Genomic DNA, 13762 nt, shown 5'->3' with positions numbered 1-13762 from the left:
ACTTTAGCACCACGCACTTTCTCAAAGTACGTACATGGATTGCAGCTATTTCTATTTCAGAGAGATCACGATGTGTGTTCTCAACTATCTAGACGATTAGCCGATTGTAGTTCCATCCCGGAATAAGCTAGTCAGCTATATAGACACTCTACTTTGTCACTTGGAGTCCCTAGGACCATGTGTCAACATGCAGAACTTGCCATTTTGTCTTCCCTGTGCCATTCCAGACTGGGCAACTCTGTTCACTTGAAGGAATTTTAGAGACTACTGGGACTCATAGCGTCTGCTTCAGTGGTATGTCATCTGGGCTTACTACACATGTGGCCGCTGCAGTAATGGATTAAATCTTGACTCCCTTTGACATTGTGGACTTCGGACTTCACATCCAATGAGAAATGCTGAAATTCCAAGTGGGAGGATGGAAATACTGGAGAGTTTTATGTCCCTTTGTCTGAGAGCAAGGTAATTTGCATATGGAACTCGATTGAGTGTTGATGCAAATTACTTAAGATTTTTAGAACACTAATATATTGCCTATGTACCAACATATACACTCTTGTTAAGATCATAATCAGAAGACGAATTCATATATACTAAACATGGTAAAATTACATATAGTTAAGATTACATGAACAAGTGTTTCTATAATAAGCATGCAAAAAACATTATACTATACAAAAGGCAATATACAAGAACAGTAACAACATACACAAAAACCTAAAGTATATGTGTGTTAATTCAAAGAAAGAGAAAAGTCAATTTTTATGGGCATTATGTGTCTGTTTTTGAGAGAACTGAGTAGGAGGAAGATTCTCTCTACATACTTTAAGGTCATAAAAGTTTATCTGATCTGGCTAAGGGGTCCTGGTTGTCATGGTAACCAGGGGCCTGGTGTTGTTCACAGACATCCTGGCACCCAGTATGCTTATGTCACGGTTGGTAAACCGTGATCTCGGGGTGTTTGCAATTTGTGGTGAAATCTGTGTGTTTCGCGTCTGCACTGATTAGCTTGTGGGCGTCTCCGTTAATTGTCTTCAGCAACAGCTGCCACTCATTACTCATCCACTATATATTGGCTTGTCTCACGTCTTGTGTTTGTGAGATCGTTGTTACTTGTTTGATGTGGTTACCCTGTTCGTCTGGCTTTAGTGTTGTATGCGTTGGATGTCTGTGTTTTCCCTAGAACCTCATCCACTCTCCGCACGTTCACTCAGCCACGGACACTTACCTTCGGCTCTTTTCCCCGCAGTTCCTGTGCCATCCTCTCCTGCTGCCTACTCGCGTCATCATCCGGACTACTCACCTTCTCTCCGCCATCACCCGGATTCCTCACCTCCTTCCCACCACCACGAAGTGTCGTCTCCTCAGCATCTTTGTTTGTTTGTGTATTTGTATTCTTCTCAGCCCATTAAATTGTTAACTCGCATCTGCTTCCAGACTTTCCTTAATCCACCGTCACATAATGATCTCACCACCATGGAAGCAGCAAGCACCAATACACTCACAGATTTCATGCATCACAGCGTCAAAAGGATGGATCAGCAGCAGGAGAGCATCTCGAACACCAGATGCGCAGTCCAAGCGCTGGTGGCACAGGTGTCCGAGCTCAACCAGCAGATCCATCAACTAACGTCTCCCACTGCGCCCATCGCACCGCCTGCGCCGTCGGTCCCCTGGTAGATTCCCCAGGAACACTTCCGGCCTGAGCCGCGACTTCCGGCGCCAGAGAACTATGCGGGTGAGCCAGCGTTTTGTAGAACTTTCTTAACTAAGTGTTCAATGCATTTCGCCCTACAGCCCCGCACCTTCGCTACTGAGAATTCTAAAGTAGCGTTCACGCTCACATTATTGTCTGGCAAGGTGGCCTTATGGGGGATGGCGGTGTGGGAAAACCAACACCCGTGTTGTGCCTCGTTCTACGCCCTCTCTGAGGAAATGAGGAGAGTCTTCGACCGGGCCGCGACCGGGCCACGACCGGCCGCGACCGGCAGGGAAGCCGCTCATCGACTCTCGGAACTCCGTCAAGGCTCTTCCTCAGTAACCGACTACTCCATCGAGTTCCGCATCCTGGCGGCCGCGTGCCAGTGGAACGAGGCGGCGCAGTGGGATAGATTCCTGCATGGGTTATCCGACCGTGTTCAGCAAGAGATCTACCTCCTCGAGCTGCCCCCCACTCTCAACGGACTCATTGAACTGGCTCTATGAGTTGACGCACGGATTAATCGCTTGGGCCGCAACCCAGTCTTTCAAGATCTACCATCTCTCCTGTTAGGGGGCGCTTGAGTCGAGAGAACATGGTCGGTTCTGTCGACGACCACGAGCCCATGCAGATGGGTAGAGCTTGGCTGTCCCAGAGGGAGAGGGAACGGCGGAGGTCCCAAGGACTGTGTTTGTACTGTGGAGGCTCTGCTCATAACACCAACTCATGCCCGGTAAAAGAGCCAGCCTGATAGTAAACTTGAGGCTACTATAGGGTGGGGAGGCTACTATGGGAATTCCTCACCTACATCATCAACCCTCCTTCCGGTGAAACTGCGGTGGAAGAATCAACATCACGAGTGTCACGCCCTTCTGGACTCCGGAGCCGAAGGTAATTTCATTGATTCTTCACTTGCACATTACCTGAACATTCCTGTCCTTCCTGTGTCTCTCCCCATCCATGTCACCGCACTCAACGGCCAGGAACTGCCTCACATCACACACCATACAGAACCCATCACACTGCTCACGTCTGGAAACCATCAAGAAACCATATCCTTTTTTCTCATGGACTCCCCTGTTGCTCCCATTGTTTTAGGTCACCCCTGGTTATCCAAGCATAATCTACGAGTGGAATGGGGTTCTAACACTGTCACATTGTGGAGTGAAAGATGTCATGAGTCTTGTCTGGTTTCTGCTTGTTCTGTTGTCCCTGTTTCTGTCTTTCAGAAGGAGAACATGGTTCTGCCAAAAGTGCCCGTTGAGTATCTGGACCTGAAAGAAGTGTTCAGTAAGTCCCGTGCTGCTTCTCTCCCTCCGCATCGTCCCTACGACTGTGCCATAGACTTAGTGTCAGGTAAGTCTCCGCCTAAGGGCAAGTTATACTCTCTTTCTATTCCTGAGAGGGAGGCCATGGAGAAATACATTTCTGATTCCTTAGCCTCTGGGTTCATCCGTCCTTCCTCTTCTCCAGCGGGGCCGGGGTTCTTTTTTGTGGGTAAGAAGGATGGTTCTCTGCGACCTTGCATTGATTACCGAGAGCTGAACAACATCACTATTAAGAATACCTATCCTTTACCACTCATGTCTTCAGCTTTCGAGAGGTTGCAGGGAGCATCCATATTCACAAAATTGGATTTACGCAATGCTTATTATTTGGTCCACATCAGGAAGGGGGATGAATGGAAAACCGCCTTTAATACCCCTAGAGGGCACTTTGAGTACTTGGTCATGCTGTTCGGGCTCTCCAACTCGCCCGGGGTTTTCCAAGCACTCGTGAATGATGTGTTGAGAGATATGGTAGATCAGTTTATATATGTTTACCTGGATGACATACTGATCTTTTCTTCATCTCTCCAGGAACACGTTCAACACGTCCAGAGGTTACTTGAGAATGGGCTTTTTGTCAAGGCGGAGTTTTTGTCAAGTCTGTTCCCTTCCTAGGGTATATTGTCTCATCCGAGGGAATACGTATGGACCCTGACAAGGTTAAGGCTGTGATAGATTGGCCATCTCCAGATTCCCGTAAGGCCCTACAGCGGTTTCTGGGGTTCGCCAATTTCTATCAGCGTTTCATACGTAATTTCAGCCAACTAGCCTCACCTCTGACAGCCTTGACCTCTCCCAGTACTCCGTTCAGGTGGTCGGACGCAGCTGAGGCTGCGTTCATTAACCTCAAGAACTGCTTCGTTTTGGCTCCCATCCTTGTGGCCCCTGATCCCACACGGCAGTTCGTGGTGGAGGTCGACGCGTTAGAGGTGGGGGTAGGAGCAGTGTTGTCCCAACGTGCTGCTTCGGACGATAAGGTACATCCTTGCGCGTTTTTCTCACATCGACTATCTCCTGCCGAACGTAATTATGACATTGGCAATAGAGAGTTGTTGGCGGTCAAATTAGCATTAGAGGAATGGCGTCACTGGTTGGAGGGTTCAGAGGTTCCCTTTATTGTTTGGACCGATCATAAGAACTTAGAATACATTAGAACTGCCAAAAGACTTGAATGTACCCTATCGTACCGCCCGGGTTCCAAGAATGTCAAACCCGACTCTTTATCACGTCTTTTTGATCCCTCCGTCCGTCCGGTGACTCCCGAGTGTATTTTACCTGAGAAATTAGTGGTCTCAGCACTCGTATGGGAGGTCAAATCGAAGGTCAAGACGGACTTAGAAGGGGTAATGCCTCCGTCCGGTTGCCCACCGAACCGTTTATTTGTGCCGGAGGAGTTAAGGTCCGAAGTTGTCCAGTGGGGTCATTGTTCTAATGTGGCTTGTCACCCAGGTATAAGTAGAACTAATGGGTTAGTTAGACAACGATTCTGGTGGCCACGGATGGCTCGCGACGTCCGCGATTTTGTTTTGGCTTGCTCAGTTTGTGCCAGTGGTAAGTCATCTAACCGACCTCCTGATGGGCTTCTTCAACCGCTCTCTGTCCCTTCGAGACCCTGGTCCCACATCGCTCTAGATTTTGTTACCGCCCTCCCGCCCTCTAATGGCATGACGGTCGTTTTGACTGTAGTGGACCGGTTCTCGAAGGTGGCACATTTCATTCCCTTGCCCAAATTACCGACAGCCAAGGAGACAGCGGTCACTGTTCTAGATCACGTCTTTCGGCTTCATGGCCTCCCGGTAGACGGGGTTTCGGACAGGGGATCTCAGTTTATATCCAAATTTTGGAAAGAGTTTTGCAAATTGTTAGGAGCATCCGTTAGCTTGTCTTCGGGTTATCATCCCTAAAGCAACGGACAATCTGAGCGAGCCAACCAAGATTTAGAGAGGACGTTGCGATGTTTGGTCTCCAAGAATCCTTCTTCCTGGAGTCAACAACTTTCTATGGTGGAGTAAGCCGACAATTCGTTGCCAGTGTCAGCTACGGGCCTCTCTCCGTTTCAGTGTAGTGTAGGGTACCAGCCACCAGCCTTTCCTAGTCTGGAATCTGAAGTCGTGGTTCCTTCCGCTCACGTGTTTGTCCAGAGGTGTCACCGCACCTGGACCAGAGCCCGCGAGACTCTGCTCCGGGTGAGGGAGCGCACTAAGGCCAAGGCCGATCGCCACCGGTCAAAGCCTCCCGTTTACGTCATGGGTCAAAAGGTGTGGCTTTCTACCAGTAACATTCCTCTGCGATCCGTGTCTAATAAATTAGCTCCCAAATTTATCGGCCCGTTCACTATCACCAAGATCATTAGTCCGGTGACAGTCCGCCTCAAACTACCTCCTGCGTACAAGAGGATACACCTCGCCTTTCATGTGTCCAAAATTAAACCCGTGTTTTATGCACGTATTAATCCGCCTACTCCGGTTCCCCTGCCGCCGCGTCTTGTAGATGGGGAACCGACATATTCGGTTAATGCCATTCTGGACTCGAGACGGAGGGGACGAGGATTCCAGTATCTGGTGGACTGGGAAGGTTACGGTCCGGAGGAGAGGAGTTGGGTACCTGCTAGGGACATATTGGATCACTCCCTTATTGATGACTACAATCAGCAGGTAGGCCCTTCTGGGAACTCCAGGAGGAGTTCTTAGAGGGGGGGGTACTGTCACGGTTGGTAAACCGTGATCTCGTGGTGTTTGCACTTTGTGGTGAAATCTGTGTGTTTCGCGTCTGCACTGATTAGCTTGTGGGCGTCTCCGTTAATTGTCATCAGCAACAGCTGCCACTCATTACTCATCCACTATATATTGGCTTGTCTCACGTCTTTTGTTTGTGAGATCGTTGTTACTTGTTTGATGTGGTTACCCTGTTCGTCTGGCTTTAGTGTTGTATGCGTTGGATGTCTGTGTTTTCCCTAGAACCTCATCCACTCTCAGCACGTTCACTCAGCCACGGACACTTACCTTCGGCTCTATTCCCCGCAGTTCCTGTGCCATCCTCTCCTGCTGCCTACTCGCCGTCATCATCCGGACTACTCACCTTCTCTCCGCCATCACCCGGATTCCTCACCTCCTTCCCACCACCACGAAGTGTCGTCTCCTCAGCATCTTTGTTTGTTTGTGTATTTGTATTCCTCTCAGCCCATTAAATCCGTTAACTCTGCTTCCAGACTTTCCTTAATCCACCGTCACAGCTTATTGGGTAAGGGGTCTGTGACTATTTGTTAATCTAAAGAATAATTGATTTGTTAAATCTAATGAAAAATGGTGTGTCTGAGTGGTCCAAATGCTACAAGCAACTGTGTTTGCTTCGGACCCCGTGGCTGCAGCGTCACTCTCCGGCCGAGACCGGGCTACATGCTTAAATCACTATCTAACCCCTTCAGTGCAGACTATTTCACTGTTTGCCCTGTCTTCTGAGTCATCAACCTCACGTGGTGTGAAAGCTCATACTTTGGTGTGCCTTATCGGGTTTTTGAGAATTATCAGGTGCATCTCAATAAATTAGAATGTCGTGGAAAAGTTCATTTCAGTAATTTAACTCAAAATGTGAAACTTGTGTATTAAATAAATTCAGTGCACACAGACTGAAGTAGTTTAAGTCTTTGGTTCTTTTAATTGAGGTGATTTTGGCTCACATTTAACAAAAACCCACCAATTCACTATTTGCCAATCAGTTAATCAACTCAAAACACCTGCAAAGGTTTCATGAGCCTTCAAAATGGTCTCTCAGTTTGGTTCCCCAGGCTACACAATCATTGGAAAAACTGCTGATCTGACAGTTGTCCAGTGACAGCCTTCACAAAGAGGGTAAGCCACAAACATTCATTACCAAAGAAGCTGGCTGTTCACAGAGTGCTGTATCCAAGTAAGTTAACAGAAAGTTGAGTGGAAGGAAAAAGTGAGGAAGAAAAAGATGCACAACCAACTGAGAGAACCGCAGCCTTATGAGGATTGTCAAACAAAATTGATTCAAGAATTTGATTAAACTTCACAAGGAATGGACTGAGGCAATGGACTGAGCCTGAGGGTCAAGGCATCATGGACCACCGCACACAGACATGTCAAGGAATTTGCCTACAGTTGTCATATTCCTCTTGTTTAGCCACTCCTGAACCACAGACAACGTCAGAGGCAACTGGGCTAAGGTGAAGAATAACTGGACTGTTATTCCAGTACCCAGAGGTCCAAAGCCCTTTTTTCAGACAAAAGCAAGTTTTGTATTTCATTTGGAAACCAAGGTCCATGGTGTGCTTGACTGATTCAGATTTATGTTACCTCTATTTGTGTGTGTTATGCTGTTTTGCACAGTAATTACAATGCACAGCACTTTATGCAATTTTTGTTGTTGTTGTCTGCCCTATACTCAGTGCAGTTTCCTGTTATTCATGTCTGATTCACTTTATACTACCATTATCATGTTATGTGTTATGCTATGTAAACACAGTTATCTCTGTGCAGCCTCTTCCAATATTGTTGTTGCTTCTGCCTGTTCTCAGCGCATCTTATGTTATCACTGGCCAGATATACAAATTTAGAATACAGTACCTGGGTTTTAGCTCATTGGCTCATATCCACCCATCAGCCGAGAGTCTGCCCAACAAGCATCGCTATTGCTTATGGGAATTATTTGTGTGTTCATTCTTGAGGTGTGTGTGACTTGTTCAGGCTGCTCACAGCCTCTCTCACGGCGGGATTGGATATTGTTCCCATAGCGGAGAAACCTCTGCAATGTCTTATGAAAGTTCGAAAGAAAACGTTCATAGAAAGTCTCTCGGGACTGTAATGCAGTCTCTGGGTGTGTCTCAATCAGCTCCCGATCTCATGAATCATTATACCATGTATACGAATCCGGTCACTGTTAGCCCTGGCTCACTGCTCATTGGTACCATGATTGCTATATTTCCGACGATATGAATGTACCACGTCAACAGACAACGTTGTAGAACGTCACTGCTGGTATTAATCATCAACAGGCAGGACCATTTTCTTTTTGATACTATTTTTTATTCTCTTTAAACACATTGTTCTGTAATATTTCAGCAGAATATTAATTATAAATGTTTTGTTAACTAGGGGCAGTCGTCACCTAATGGTTAGGATCGGACTTGTGACCTGAAGATTGCGGGTTCGAGTCTCAGGTCCGGTAAGAAACATCAGTGGTGTTTATATATGGTCATCAACATTCACTCTGACAGAGGAACTGTTCACTGTTCATGTTGAGCTGCCTTCAGATAAGGCATGGGCATTTTTCAAAAAATGTTTGTATTTGAATATTCAGGCTCATAAAAAATAAATATTCAAATATTTGTTTATTCAAATGAGGTTTAACTAGAAAGATGTTTTTAATAATAAAAAATTTCAAACAAATGCAGGACTTGGCAGGTCGCAGTATGTTCAGACTACATGACTTGCTGTCTGTCTTGAAGTCGTTGTGGTGCTCACACTAATTAACACACTACTTAAATGATCCGCAAAAGGGGGTCACACACTACAGGAGCTGACAACAACTCTGTCACCCAATGACTCTACAGTGTAGGAAAAATAAATATTTAACCATTTAGTGCATGTTAAATAATGACAATATTAATTATATAAATTTTTATCTTGTGGGACAGTGAAAATGTCATTTTATGTCAACAACCCATATATATATAAACAAAAGAAAACAAAACATTTTTGTATTTCTGGTTGCGGTCCAGGAGTTTTTGCTTTGTTAATATTACTGACATTTAATTAGACCATGAAAGAACAATGGGTTACATCAGTAGCATTTTGAATTAATGTTTCATAAGGATGCCCACTGCACTGCCAAACAGAGGAGCAGTGATAGCAAAGCGAGACTTTTGGTGGCACCGCCGCTCATGCAGGGTGCAGACGGGATGACTCTGAGATCAGGAAGTGTCCCTCTATGGTATGATACGTTGTTCTGGAAATACATATGCAAAAGAGCATCAGGTAAACAGCTGTGATCAGAGAAGAAGCAGTTAAGTTTGAAAGCTTCCTATTGTGGAGTTGTGGACACTTACATTTGAGTTTGTGACCACGACGAGCTGGTCGATTCTCTTCAGTGTTTGCTGGTATTGATTGATAGACATGTCATTCCAGGTCTGAATGAACATCATATTGTCCCAAGAACTGCCAAGTTAACAAATAAAAGCTGCATTATCATTAGGACACATATTGAGAGGGAAACTCATGGAAACAATCAGAGTTTTAGATTACACAGTATCGTTTGCTCCCATCTCAGATATTAAAGTAGCTACATCAGGCAAGCTAACACAGCTGCTGAGATTCATCGCTGGATAGTAGAAGAGGAAGGCCAAACACATCTCATCTGAAGTTGAGAGCCCCCCCTGCGGGCAGATAAAGGGAGTTTTACACATCTATAATCTTTCTTCTGTATTTTAAGTATTACACAGAGTGCTGCAGGGATGATGTATTTTTGTTGGCCAATCCCAGAAACTGGCATTTTAGCACTTCCAGTTACATCGTCCTGTTGTAAATGAGATTTTAGTTAATTGACTGAGGTATTTGGTTAACACAAGCTCAAGATATTTTTAAGTTTAATTCTACAACATAAAATACATCAGTAATACACCTTTGTAAAAGCTTTTACTTGTCTTGAAAAAGGAAATTAACTAACAAGTTGGTAAATGCGACTACAGAGATCGTCTGGGACATTGAACGAGTGATACCAGCTTCCAGTTTGTCCTACAAAATTACTTCACTGCAGAACACTTACTTCATGGCTGTTCTATGTTTTTACAGGATAGCCAAAAGGAAAATATAGATGAAGTAAGAGAAACAGGATCAGGAAATCTCATAAATATGATTAAAACTCATACACATTGGTGGTCATATGCAGGGTCATATGAAAACATATGTGCACCCACCAGGCTCTGACTTTTAATATAATCTTGATTTTAAGAAATTGAAAATCTGTGAAATTTGAAGATACTGTACATGCTACTGAAGAAAAACCAATATGAGTCTCAGTGTAAATGTACTCACGCGTGTGAGTGTGCTGCGGTTTTCAGTATTATAGGTGCACTCCACCAGCAATTTGTCACCCTGAAAGACCAAAACGTTGCTTTATTTCATTTATTTACAATAATTAAATATGCGTGTGTGTGTGTGTGTTTAACACTTACCAGCTTCACTGTCTTAGTTTTGCCCAAATTTGTCACTTCTTGATATTCAAAATCATAGTTTTCATCTGCTGCTAGAAGATCGATTTGTTTTCCCCCTCTGAAGAGGATAAGAAAAAAAATGAATTCTTTGCAGTAACTTCATGTTATGAACCGCAGAAGAAAGAAATGCACACAGGCTTACCTGAAGTGCCCGACTCGCACCTTGCGTCCAGCTAAGTGTGTGTGCAGCATGGCAGAGAACACCTGAAGATCATGTGGCGTCTGCAGAACCTGTAGAACACAGAACACAACAGATCATCCCGTCATCTGCTGAATCTGATCGTGAGAGTGAGAGTAGATAAACATACATACAAACCTCTGGAATATAAGCAGTGTCACACAGGCCATATGTGAGGAAGGATTTGGCTTTGGGTGGGATGGCGTACCCAGGGGTCACCGCAAGCCCTGTCATCAGAACAGCTGCATCGTGCTGACGGAGTTCAGATGTGTAATAGAATCGCAGACCTGAGTTATCAACTCGACCTGTGCAGGGAAGAAAGAATTGTTTTATCCCATCAAAAGACTTTTCATGTTCATCACAATTGGTATTTTACATAGTAAACGTGGACCGACTGACCTGCACTTTTATTGAGGTTGTTGTAATGCACTTCAAGCCTGTAGAGAAAATCACCAACATTTCCTCCAATTGGAAGTCCTGCCACTTCAGGAAATTCAAAATCCTTCAAACACATAATTAAAAGGTAAGGTTCAATCAGTAATTTTATCTCATTAAGAAAGTTTACACATGAATAGTATTTGAATAATTACCATCGTTAATAAAAGGCTGAAAAATAATCATTCTTTTGAGGCAGATCTTTTAATCAACTAGCTGAATAAGTTTAGAAAACCGTCTGAATGATTCGCTTAAGAATCAAAGTGATCCGATTTTCGAATTTAACTAACTGCCGTAATCTGTTCACAGTGGTAACTTAGTGGTTCATTCAAGTAAGTAATGTCTTAATTTTTCCCCCTCACATTAGAAATGCCTTGAACACAGAAGATACTAACCCCTCCACCAACTCCCCACACAGCCACGGTCTCCATACACTCGTCATCCACCCCAGTATAACACTCCGCCTCAAACGGCTCCGTCACACTCGGAGGGCAGCGGTACAGCAGCAGATGATGCACAAGGTCACGGTTTGTGATCACCGGCTCAATCTGGACATAATGAAAATAAGTTGAAGATGAACCACGATTGACAGATCGCTGGACAGATCATGTTTGTGAAGTTCATACAATCACTTACGCGATAAATGTGCTGTTTGCGATCAAATGTCGGGGCTCTCACGATCTTGCAGTGATAGTGGGTTTGGTTGGCTGGTACAGTGAACTGAAATGATTGTAAATATAATCAACATGTAAAAAGTTCAGCAATTTAAAGAGATCAACCTGTAATATAATCTATGCAAACCACTATGGGGTGCACTAGTATGGGCTCAGCAATCATTTATTCTACAAGGACACGTTAAATTGACTAAAAGTGACAGAAAAGACATTTAAAATGTTACAAAATATCTTTTTATATTTCAAATAGATGCTGTTCTTTTGTACTCCATTCTTGGGTTTACAGACAGAACAGCAAGACAAGAAATTAAAAAACTTTCTTACATTGACCATAGTTATGTCAAAAAAGCTGCTGTTTGGAGGGTTGACCCGAGGCATGTACTTCAACAGGTTCAGCTCCTTCGTGCCTCTTCGGGTGCTGTGGTACGTGATGTCATCAGTCTGGCCATAAGCATAGATCAGCTTCATGGGGAGATTCTGATAAATAAATAAAAAAACGCTTATAAAATAAAATCAACAAAAATAAACCACAAGCACGCTACAGCTAAAATGCAGTTGTCACTCATAAAAGTTTGCATTGTGTATGATGCCATTGATAACTAATTTTTGAGCTAGAATTTCAGAGGTTTTAAGTTAAAAAAGACAGCTCCTTGTCAAACAAGTTCAGCAGTTTGTTCACACAGGGGAGTTCTCAGAAACACCCGATCCCAGTGGACCTAACATTGTGTGGATTCCTTTATATAGCTATAGTATATTATTGCAATGCCATAGTTCTGCTGTCATTGTTTTCTGGAAAAACGGCATCTTTCAAACAATAAAAGGGGAGAGGTACATTGCTGGTGTTGACCTACTTTTCCTTTGTAATGAACATAGAAAACAATGGTTTAACAGAACTCACAGTGATGGGTAAGTCATTTTCATCACAGGAACCGATGGACCTCTGAAACTTCATGACTGTTTTCCCGTCAGACTCGGTCAGAGACAAGAGTTTGTAGTTCTGTTGCTGGTCAATCACAGGCATTGATTTCCCCACAGCATGACGGTCCTGAAAATGGAAAAGAAAGACAAATGAAGCATGTGCGTGTGCATGGCAACGGGTGTCTTTATGGTGTTGTAGATGTATAGTTCCTTAAACATCTTAACTGGATTTACAGTTTAACACTTTGAATCTCAATAGCTCAATGTTTTTTGTTTTTGTTTTTTTACCAACATTTACATATTTTAGAACATCTTGTTTATTAGTCTACTACACGAGTAGGCTTTGTCAGACGTTGAATTATATCAGACTTATAAAGTATCCCAGCTTACAACTGCTGAAAAAAACTAAACAAATATAAGAATTCATATTAGATACTTGTTGAACTAATGAACTAATATATGAAATAGATATATGAATGAAAAAAAAAGATTATAAAGTTATTTCTGAATCCACTGTAAGTGACATTTATCAATCTCAGACTTGGATGTGGATGTGGACTAGGATGTGAAAGACTAAGGAACCCAAAAATAAGAATAATATAAAATATAAACTAAATATAAACTAAACTGGAAATATGAGTCAAGAACAAATAACATAATATCAAAAGAATTAAAAAATACGTCACCTTGGAATTATAAGTTTTTTTTCGGACATTTTTGTTAAAATTGAGTTATTCACATTCTTATTCTGTGATACATTATGTGATGTTTTGTGTGTGTGTGTGTGTGTGTGTGTGTGTGTGTGTGTGTGTGTGTGTGTGTGTGTGTGTGTGTGTTTGTGTGTGTGTGTGTGTGTGTTTGTGTGTGTGTGTGTGTGTGTGTTTGTGTGTGTGTGTGTGTGTGTGTGTGTGTGTGTGTGTTGTTGTTGCCACTCAGAATATATATATAACATTATTATTCCAAGGTATCATTTAGTTATATTTCCACTGTAAATGACTCAGGCTGTTATCAGATACAGTCTTTGAATTTACCGTGAAGAAACTGCCTCCAGGTCCGACTCCTCCAATGACGATATCGGCTCCAGTCATTCCTCCTTTCGGGCTGAAGCCAAAACCGACCCAGCCGCTGGTGTTGACAGTGAGCTCGAACAAGATTGTGCCCTGGATCTCATCAAATCCCCACTTCAGCCGCACCTTGTGCTCGGGGTCCAGGTGTTCAGAGAAAGGCAGAAGAGGGTCTTCCTGAGCCCAGGACCACTGGACTGAAAGCAAGAGCAGGACAAGAGATAATGTACCCATG

General features: G+C 43.6%; 1 protein-coding gene across 1 annotated transcript; it reads right to left on the bottom strand.

The window, feature by feature from the left end:
* Positions 1-8733: 8733 nt before the first annotated feature.
* Positions 8734-13762, bottom strand: LOC132092188 (DBH-like monooxygenase protein 2 homolog). Its single transcript, XM_059498317.1, has 13 exons — positions 13495-13762; positions 12444-12590; positions 11870-12022; positions 11508-11591; positions 11267-11419; positions 10836-10938; positions 10575-10741; positions 10401-10489; positions 10220-10316; positions 10080-10139; positions 9291-9421; positions 9095-9203; positions 8734-8994 (listed from the first exon to the last, which is right to left on the bottom strand). Exons 1-13 carry the CDS (start codon positions 13759-13761, stop codon positions 8854-8856), a joined length of 1701 nt encoding a protein of 566 aa, XP_059354300.1. The 5' UTR covers position 13762; the 3' UTR covers positions 8734-8853.

The sequence above is a fragment of the Carassius carassius genome, chromosome 18 (assembly GCF_963082965.1).
Source record: "Carassius carassius chromosome 18, fCarCar2.1, whole genome shotgun sequence".
In the NCBI taxonomy this organism is placed as follows: domain Eukaryota; kingdom Metazoa; phylum Chordata; class Actinopteri; order Cypriniformes; family Cyprinidae; genus Carassius; species Carassius carassius.
Note: the sequence above shows the minus strand (reverse complement) of the source record. Positions and strands in the feature narration are given on the sequence as shown.

Excerpts from the sequence above, each read along its gene's own strand:
- LOC132092188 (XM_059498317.1), bottom strand. The coding sequence starts at position 13,761 with ATGGGTACATTATCTCTTGTCCTGCTCTTGCTTTCAGTCCAGTGGTCC. Across the intron at positions 10,939-11,266 it reads TGTGGGGAGTTGGTGGAGGG|GATTTTGAATTTCCTGAAGT; the intron begins GTTAGTATCTTC and ends ATGTGTTTGAAG. Across the intron at positions 10,317-10,400 it reads GTGCGAGTCGGGCACTTCAG|AGGGGGAAAACAAATCGATC; the intron begins GTAAGCCTGTGT and ends TATCCTCTTCAG.